Source organism: Mastacembelus armatus, chromosome 16 (genome assembly GCF_900324485.2).
Source record: "Mastacembelus armatus chromosome 16, fMasArm1.2, whole genome shotgun sequence".
Classification (NCBI taxonomy): domain Eukaryota; kingdom Metazoa; phylum Chordata; class Actinopteri; order Synbranchiformes; family Mastacembelidae; genus Mastacembelus; species Mastacembelus armatus.
The window spans coordinates 4,343,937-4,354,121 of record NC_046648.1 but is presented as its reverse complement, the minus strand read 5'-3'; the positions used below and the strand labels follow the sequence as shown (position 1 = coordinate 4,354,121).

General features: G+C 39.1%; 1 protein-coding gene across 6 annotated transcripts in view; it reads right to left on the bottom strand.

Annotated features, from left to right (window-relative positions):
* Positions 1-2,951: 2,951 nt before the first annotated feature.
* The window catches only part of cobl (cordon-bleu WH2 repeat protein), a 47,593-nt gene continuing 40,359 nt past the window's right edge, over positions 2,952-10,185 (bottom strand). For 5 of the 6 annotated variants that reach the window (XM_026294435.1, XM_026294438.1, XM_026294437.1 and 2 more), the window contains 7 exons: positions 9,257-9,369; positions 8,958-9,146; positions 7,217-8,805; positions 6,836-7,069; positions 6,616-6,732; positions 5,339-5,653; positions 2,952-4,374 (listed from right to left, as the gene is read on the bottom strand). In XM_026294435.1, coding sequence (XP_026150220.1) covers positions 4,291-4,374; positions 5,339-5,653; positions 6,616-6,732; positions 6,836-7,069; positions 7,217-8,805; positions 8,958-9,146; positions 9,257-9,369 — 2,641 coding nt within the window. In that variant the 3' untranslated portion in view covers positions 2,952-4,290. The remainder of the gene's footprint in view (positions 4,375-5,338; positions 5,654-6,615; positions 6,733-6,835; positions 7,070-7,216; positions 8,806-8,957; positions 9,147-9,256; positions 9,370-10,185) is intronic. The other variant, XM_026294440.1, reaches the window with a different exon arrangement.

The following is a 10,185-nucleotide window of genomic DNA, read 5'->3' as shown; positions in this document are numbered from 1 at the left end:
ACACACTCTCTCACACGCGCGCGCGCATGCAAACAACCCCACCCCCTTTCCACAAAACCACGCCCACGAGACCGAGGGGGGTGGGGGGTGATTAATGCGGCGTTCACGTCTCATGGGAATAAGGGCGTGTCCAGAGGATTCCGCTTTTCTTTTTTCTGAAGAGATGAATTTTGAGCTCAGTGTGTGCTGTTATAAAACACACACAGGAGGTCACAGCGTGGATGAACACTGAAGATTTTTAGTTACCAGCATTTTTATTAATAAGTCATGAAAGAGAAATAGTTACAAGTGATTTCTCTTCTCCATGAAACGCAGCTATGGCATCACCTCATATGTATGAGGTGAGGTATATATATAAACATGATATATAAACATTTAAATTCCTTCCTGTCATAAATCTGTTTTCCATACGTTGGCAGACAGGCTAGTAATATATGCATTAAAGTAATCCGCACCATTAATGCAAAGACAGCTCACATGACATGGGCAACATTTAGGGTTTATCTTTTGGTCTGTCTCCAGGTTTACTCTGGTTTTTCTATAAACCCATGTGACACTGCCAGAACAATGTCTGTACTGTGTAGGTTTTTATAAACAGGGTGACTTGCTATATGTATTTACTGACTCTAGCAGGGAGCACAAGATAATTTATTTATATGTCAAAGTTAGTGATTAATTGCCAAACGTAGCGTTCAGGACCAAAAATAATCACAATGTGGTTGCATGGCAAGAATACCTTTACGGTACACTGCAAACCTAAAGTTAAAGACAACACTTGTAATTAAAAGCCCTGCTCTGACAAGCACAAAAATAAAAACACTGGTAGCTGTGAGGTATGTATATTGCACAACTCAGGGTCAAATCGCACTGCACTAGCTATCTCCAGACGCAGCTGTGACTTTATCCTTCTGAGTATTGTAAAACTATTGCATAAGACTTTCTAACATCATACCCTAAGGTATGTGTTATTGCAGGTAAGGCTGGTAAGTACATTAAAACATGGGGATTAATAAGACATTTAGGTGACATGCACCAAAAGAATCGGTGTGAACTGAGTAATTCTCTGCCTCAGGCTGAACTGACACCAGGGATAACCCAGCATTCAGGTCATTTCTTCTATTGCTTGTGATATTTCAGACTTGGAATATGTTTGTGATAGGAACACACCACAGGAGTCTGATGTGCAAAAGGTCACCAGTCTTGAGTTATATGTGTATATGTCCAGATCACACCATGTCCCTCCAGTGTGTAAACATCCACTCAAGGAGTAAACAATATGCAGCCTCATAAATTCACATGCAAAACACACATCATGTTGCTCATATTCAGCATCATACAGGTCTTTGTTCAAATTGATTGATCAGATACACAGTAGACCAAAATAAAGTCAACAAAAACCCCTGCTGACAGTCAGTGTTACAGTGTCCATCAATCGTAAGTCAGCCAGTCAAGACTAACAAAGCTGCATAATATCAGCCAAGGCAGTTGGTGAATGGTTTTCATTATTAGAGTGTATATCTCAGACCTATGGATAAATATGCTTTCAGTAAGGCAAAGCCACAGAGGGAAATCACTACTCTAATGCTCAAAAGGGAAAAGATCCTGAAAACTATTACTACCACTATATCCCTCTCAACAGTCAAATGAAAACAACCTATACAAAGCTGCATGATTATGTGATCAATTAATTTTTACTAGCCAACATGATGATTGATGTATGACATGTAGCATCCCTTTCTTGCTTTAGGCCTATGTTTAAAACTGTGGCGGCATCCACACCCTCAAGAACTCTGTAAGGCATATTAGAACGGCTGTGGAGTGAGCATGCATTTAATCTACAAAACAGCCTGTGGTCCCTGCAGGAATTTCAGGCTCTATCTGGCCAGCATCACTGTTCTACAGTCTCCGAACTTATTCCGCTGTTAGAATTTACCCATCATCAGCCTGCTCTGGTCAGTAAAATCCCTAAAAACGAGACCATGGGAGTGTATCAATTCATGTTTTATCTGCACTGCACTTAAAAGAAGATAGGTATTTAAAAAGAAATAGAATTAGTTCTTGAGAGGACAAAAAGTGTACTGTTTTATGTCACTCCACTTTACACACACGCACACACACTACATTCAACAGAGTATATATGTCATACATGACAGTTTAAATTTTGGATGTTGCTGAGGCAGAGAGAATGAGATCATTCAAAAGTCATTGTGTTCACTCAACTTATTCAACTTGTTTACGGCTGATGAATCTGCCAATATCTGCATCTAGGTTTTCCACGCGATTTTGCAACTAAGATGGAAATTTGCATCATTTAGTTTCTTCTGGGGGAAGGCAGAGGGGCACAATGACTAATGTTTCAGGAATCAAGAATGCAGGTTAGATTCAAGTTCTGTGAGAGTCATTTTATGTGACCACATAGCAATGAGTCAGGGAAATCGGCTACAGCCCGGAATAGTAGCTCATCTGTGGTGTGGTAGAGAGAAAGTTTACAATATATTTCTTAAGAAGAGCAAGATGACCAGTGTACATTTAGTCACCATGTTGGGAATGGCACAGGCCCATCAGTGACACCAGGGGAAGGTTTATCCTACTACATATTAACATTTGCTACTAGATACAACATATTAGCATTTGTGTAACTGCTATTTGAGGGGAGTATGACACTTTTTGATATGTATAATTTTAATGCCAAACAATGTCAGCTGCAAGTCAGTTTTCACTTGATTACAAAATTATTTATTAAATCAAAAGTTAGGTAGACAAAAACCTTCCCAAAAAAATGCAGTAAGCAGTAGCTTATGAAATGACCACGTTATTGGAGGAACAACTTTTTATCAAAGATTCAAATGAATTGTCTTCTCTTAGATTACAAAATATACAATTCTACACTGTGTAGTAGTGTAAAGTCTGTAGATGAAACCAATTAGCAAAAATGAAATAACTTCTTCTCGTTACAGAACAGAAAAGTTCTCAAGGTTTTTTACTTTGGGAATAAAACATACAACAGTACAAATATTTTGATTTTTGAAACTTTTTAGCTCACAAATAACAGCAGGCATGTACCTGAACATGGATGCTCTAGGTTTTTCCTCCTTCTAAAAGATTCATCATGGGTGTACTACCTGCACAACTATGCCATTTAATGGCAATCAGCCACTCTCCCTCTACCAAACACAGTTACTTTATCTACAAAGGAGCAGAATGCAATGCTGTAACACTCATCTAAATCATCATCATCATCATTTCTTTATTACATAGCCATCACATACATGGAAACAATTTGCTGATTAAAAAAAAAGAAGCTCTGCTCAGGGTGGCATCTACCACTGATTTCAATAACAGTGCTTCAGAAGTATTCAACTGTCAAAAAAAGTAAGATGGATTTTAATATGGAATATATATCATACATAAAAGGTGTGGTTAATATTGCACCTGTGCAATACAAGTTTCTGTAGGGCACTGACCATGTAGTTTAACACACAATCAGTCAAATCTTTAAGCAGCACAAATGAAAGTTAGAAGCATTATGAGCTAAAAGGCACTAGTCAGTTATCATCATCTTACGCCTCCTCGGAGCCAAGAAGTTGGCATCATGGACCAGATCTCGGGAAAATGACACTTAAAATAGGGATTTAGCCATTGCTTTTTTAAGTGTACCTAAGATTTGAAATAATCTTAAATTAATAAACCAATACTATTTAACTGCAAATCTAACTTATTGCACCCCATAAAGAATTTTTACAGCAAACATCATATACATAACACTGAGCCACTGTATAAGGCATTTATAACTCACTGTGTTAACTGGAAATAAAAATTTTAAAAAAATCTGAAAGCAGCATAAAACATTTAAATTTGCTTTCATTGGCACAAACTTCATACAAAATTTCAATTAAAACCAGAGAATTCAAGTACAGATGGCAAGATATGTTTAGGAATAGTGATATACAACCATTTTCTAGCAAGCTTTTGTTAGAAGTGGAGAGATCTTATATTATGATTGGAATTTACTGCAAACCTTTCACATCTGACATCTTTATTAAGCAGATGTTACAGGTGTTTGGCTACTTACAGATACAAGTGGAAAACAACATTATCTCTGTGCTTTACTGATCTTTAAAAACTCAATTTGTTCAAATACAAGACCCCAAACTGTGAGATTTGAGATTCAAATAAAATCCACTTCAAATGTGACTCAGTCCAGTTTCCCAAAAGCATAGTGGCAAAAAACAAAAATCAAAATAGAATGCGATTAAATTATTCCTTGTGTGGTGACTTGGACTTCCCGTCTTATTTCTGAGGAAGTGCTGGGGAAGCTGCTTGGATTGTTCCCAATTTGCCGTTCACTTGAAGTGTCTTTGTGGGCACAGTGACCTAGTTACAAGAGACACAACATGTCAAGTTTGTACTATATTTCACCACTCCGTTAATGACAGGAATAATAGGTCATGACATGCTGAAGAAAAAATATCAGGTTCTGTGGTTTAACTGGATACAAAACAACAACAAAATAACCCTAAACTGAGGAGATTTTTAAAAACCTTAACCACCTGATTAATTTTCCTTATTTTCATCATCCTAACAATTTGCTGTCATTCCTGATTGGTTTAAAATGATTTGAAATAAAAATTAAATTAAAAATCTTCACTTTTCTGGTAAATCTACAGAGCTGCTGACCTAAAATAAACCAAATCTTGAAAATGTTCATACAGCAGTAACTATGACTGCGAGATGCATTTTTGTATGTCACTATCTGCAGCTCATTTCCAGTTCTGCACCACAGGGCAGCTTTGTACTTCAAACGAAGTCCTCCAAAAGGCAGGATGTGAGAAACCTGACCAAAGATGTCAAAAGAAGGGGACACTAGTTCAAATGATACTTTTCTACCACTGTTTCTGCCTTCCTTCTCTCCATCTATTCTGTCTCTGCCTATTTTCATGTTTGTCTGTTTTGTTTCCTTCTGCTCTCCTACGAGTCTCTCTTTGTATGCCATCTTGTGCAGTAAGGCTCATGAAAACCAGCAAATAAGGAAAGTCGTCACTCTCTGTGCTAATGCTAAATAGCATCTTTGTCTTATTTTTCATTTTATCACCAGTTTATGTGTTTTTCCTTGGTCTGCAGAGAGAACAGATGAGAAGGAAATTTGGAAGCCTGTAGTCTCTGATGTCATTTTATCCAATGGGATATGTATGATGTGTGTTACTCTTTATCTTCATCAGTGTGCAGCTACAGAATTTAAAATGCAACATTGCTAATGCAAAGCAAACAAAAACTGTTTAGACTTCTGCAGCAACATCCCTGAGGTATGAGAGATGGAGCATTTTTTATGAATTTGTACCTTTTTAAGTCTCACAGCAGCAGATCCAGAGCGAATGGCCTCCAGCATAGCCTCCCTGGCCAAGGCAGGGTTCACTGGGGTGTTAGCATTTGGATGTGCCACAGTGCTAGATTTACCCTGTGGCAAGACAGGGAGAGGAGGTGGAGGTACAACCATGGGTCCTTGTGGCCGTGGTGGGGGAGGTGGGCTAAAGACAGGAGGAGAAGTGAAAGAAAGAGTAGGAGGAGAGGGAGGGGGGGAAGGGTCTGCACTTCTTTCCTCCTCAGAAGTCACCTTCCTGAACTTTTCAAGCTCAACAGCAGCATCTGATGTGGTCTGTAGGACACAGAGAAGAGACAATGCTAACTGGAAACACACTAGCATACACAGGAGGTCAGCTGCTCTCCAAAGAAAATTTTTACTCTCCTAACCTGTCTGTGTTTTCTGTTATACACACATGCACATATTCATATGTATATGACTTTATTGGATTTATTTTTGTAACTTCGTTAGACATAGTAATTTAGTTTTATTTATCCACTTTTTTGAAAAGCACAACATTTAGTCATGCAGCATTCCAGAGATTCCACTTTTGGTAAGGAATCTTCAGAATAGAACCACAGATGTTTCAGCTACAGCAGTGCATTTTCTGCCCCTTTCATTTCACATGGGTCCTTCCATGGCAGCAGACCACAGCTCAGTCTGCACAGAGGGATGGAAATAGACACCCATGCTTGCGTAACTTTGTTCATGCATGGTTATGTGACATGCTAAGTAGCTAACAACACAAAGAAGTCAGCCACCACACTGCCTTATTCTTTTGTAAATGCAATAAGACAGAGTATAAAGCCATGCTAGTGGGTCTATTTACTGGATATTGAGTGACATGCTAAATAGCTGAAAAAATGAATTACAGGTGAATATCATTGCTAGGATTTGCAAGTATTTGATCTTTAACCAAATTATTGGAATAAAAGAATGTTGACTTGACTAAGATTAGGATTCATATTTTGAGAACCATAAATGCCTATACAAATTTCCCTGGTAATTCATCCAATAATTGAGATATTTCAGTGGTGGACCACATGGCTGGCTAATACCTGCCACCCCTTGAAGCTGCAGAGTCATGAATTAACATTTGTTTGAGGATAAAGGTGGATATATCATTCAAGAGGGGTGAGTGTGGAAAGTATACTCATTGTTAACACAGATTAATCATACTGTGACATTTTAGGGCAAGGTTTCATCTTTCTACCATGATAAGGTCAGATGTAGAGTGATATCGAAGAGCTGTTTACCTTCCTCAGCCTGTCTGAGTTCCTTGGGGCTCTAATTGCAGACAGAAGAGCCGACCTCTCATTCTCCTCTTCAACATAAGATGCTTTTCTTATGCTGGTGGGACTAGAAGTGGATATCTGATAATAAAATTAGAAGTGAAAAATCTAAAATCCCTTTCTTGTGCTCCTGCTAACACCATCCATCAATCGATATAGTGTACTATATTTATATTGATCGTACCTTCTTGAGCCTGTCCCTGCCCCCACCTGTCTGGATCGCCTCCATCAGGCTGCTGTGCAGAGACGTCTCTTTCTCAACAGATCCACAGATCACTGGTTTGAACTTTTTAATTGGTCCAAACACTGTCACTTGTGGATATTCAGAGGTCTCAGTGCTGTCTGACACTGTGACTGATGGTAGAGCTTTCACATCAGGTGTTGGATGGGTGGCTACCTTGGTCATATCCCCCTTATTCTGTAGAAAATATGGATGGGTGTTACAACATAATTTCGAGTAACACATTTCCATGTAAATTCTAAACTGTTTAAATTAATATTGTCCCAGAGACCCAAAATATGCAATATTTTTTAATATCTTTTAAAATAAAGTAGTTTTACTTACACTTGCCTGGCCTTGGGATATGGTCTTTGGCGCTGCTGGTTGTTTGGCAGATGAGTGCAGGGGCCTGCTTTGTGAAAGGGTTGGACTTCCAGGTCCAAAATGTTTGATATTATCTCTGTCATTATTGGCAGTCACATTTATTTGGATGGGATCACTACATTGAATGTGCTTTTTCTTGGATGCTCCTGTTTCCAACATATCAGAGCCTGTTTTGGTAGATCCATTGCAACTTCCAAATCCTCCCCCGTTCAGTCTCACTGGACGACTATGTGAGATAAACTCTGGGTAGTTCATAGACTTGTTAGGACTAGTAGGGTTGGGTTTAGAGTCAGCAGAGCCATTCTCTTTATTATCTGACCAGCGTGGATTCATCGGCATGGATCGACTTGATCTCTGGAAGGCAGTAGTCTGTGTTTTGACAGAGCAGTTAGGAATGTTAGGGATGGGATTGGGTTTAGCTGAGGTCTTTGGAGTGTATTTACTGATGGCAGACGCCACGTATTGGCTTGAAGTTTGCCTGGATGGCTTGAGGAAGGACAGGTCTCTTTTCACATCTGGAAGGAGTGGAGAAGGAAGAGGAGGTTTATTGCTTGGCGGCTGCATTTTTTTGGACACTGAAACCTTGCTCTCCAACTCTACCACCTCCTGCTCCTCCTTTACAACTTGGATGTCTTTTGCTGGTTCTCTGGCTTCTTCTTTAACCATCTCTTTACACTGGGTTCTCTCTGAGGGTGTACATAGTATGCTTTGTGGTGTTTTTAGGTACTCAATGTTATTTATCTTCAATGTAGTTTCTGAGGCTGCAGTAGGAGTACTTTTTAGGCAACCTGTGTTGTCCTTAGCTTTATCATTTATACATTTGCTGTTCAGCACAGCACTTCCTTGTTTCTTATTTGAGCTCCAAAAAGTGTTGGCTTTTCCAAGAAGAGAAGACCCTTGGCCACAATTATCCCATGACTCTGATGAACCATCAGCTTTGTTCTGGGAGACACCCAATGTCACCATATTTCCTTGATCATCAATCTTAATGGCACCTGCAGTTAATGTGACAGTTGGTTCTCCTATTGCTGCATGCATGACAGAGGGTTTGTGAGGGACCACAGTAAAAGTTTTCATACCGAAGCGTGATGTGACGTTACACATAATTTTACCGTGTGAAATATTACATCTGGTGTTATTTTGATAAACTCTATGTGTTTCTTCACCTCTTTCTGTAGATACTGGTCTCTGACTAGTTTGTGGAAAAACAGGTTTCTTTTCTTGGACAGACTGAGCATTACTTTTTACAGCATCAGGTTTGAGCTCAGTACTTTTGCTCTGTTTCTGCATGTCAACATTAGATTTTTTTGTTAATGCTGATCTTTCCTTATCCTCTTTCATGCTGTTGGTGTCAATGTGAAACATCTCTTTCATTTTTGTTTCTATTATCTTTTCTTCCTTTTTATCATCTATATTCTCCGGTGACTTCATATGCAGCTCAAGTTGAAATGGCTGCTTAGTATTTGATCTGTTACTTTCATTAGCAGCTGTGCAAGCATTGTTGTTTTTGTTCCGCGGCTCTGTAGTGAACTGGTGAAAAAAGTCTGGGCCTGTGACAAGATGGGTTAAGAAAAGTCAAGTAAATATATAAAAAATACATACAAACTTTTAAACTTTTATATTGGTGCCACTAAACAAGCATGAATAAGTGAATTCTATTGGCAGAAAATGTCAACAAAACACAAATTTCTGTTCTTCATACCCTTGTCAGTGGACTCAGTCCTGATAAGTGACTTTTCCTTGTTTTCTACAGCGTTATGTTCATAGTCCTCCAGTACTTCATCTATGGCTGTGACTGGCACATCCATGTCTACTACAGACACTGGCACCTCACTGCTGCCTGTGGACATGGTATAGGGAGTCTCCTTTGCTGAGACAAAATTTGTGTGGTCTGGAAAAGTGGAATAGACCATGGCATTAACACAGTCATGGTCAAAACATCTTGATGTACAAACATAACTGTCATTAAATATTATTGGTGACTGTCATACATGCTCTCACCTGCAAGGTCTGCTTCAAACACTGCTAAAGTATCATGAAGCTGGGCTGTGAGCTCGGGGTCATCCTCAAAGCTGTCTTTTAACCTCCTAGCCTGTGAGCTGATATCACTGTGCCTGAAGATAGTACATAACAATATGTGTCAAAAAGACATCTGCAGACAAACACTTACAAACACAAACATGAGAGTCCCAAAACATCTGCTCATGGAAAACAGATCACAGCATAGGGGCAGCCATAATAGAGCACACCATGTGAACCTATGATCACCTAGCTACCACCGCCCAACAGCTGTTATAAGTCACTTATTTGATGCTGGTGTTACATCCAGCACCCGTCTCATGTCTAATCTGCCTCAGAAACCACAAGGGCAAGTGTAGTTCATCAGTAGAGAAAGAGAACAAATGTATTAGTTTTAAATATTTTCTGTTCAAAGTTCCATTTTATATTTTATTAAAGAATGTTGGCTTTGAAACATGCAGCTGTAAAGATATTATTACCATAGCTCTTAACTTCCTTCACTCTCCTTATGGGATCAGCAGTGCATTCTCATGAGTTAGTGGCATATTAGCCATAACAAATTGTAACAAGAAGGCCAAACCAAATAAAATTTTTCTTTTAAGACACTTGGACTGTTCCTCTTTTCCTCAACACTTCTGAGAAAAATGGGTTGTAGTGTTCTCTTGGAATACTAAGGAGCCAGCTGTCTCAAGCCAGCCCCTGGATTCATAAAGTTTTCTGAGTATCCAGGATCCCTGGTCATACCAACTTAAAAGGCAAAAAGTGACCTAGGGCAATACGAATTTTTCCCAAAGGCCTAGAACCCTAACTATGAAAGTTCAGCACTAAAAGCTGATGGTGCAGTGAGAACTGCTCTTGGTTATTACTACCAGCTCAGTTAAAATCCATGATGTGACTTTGAAAATAGGCTG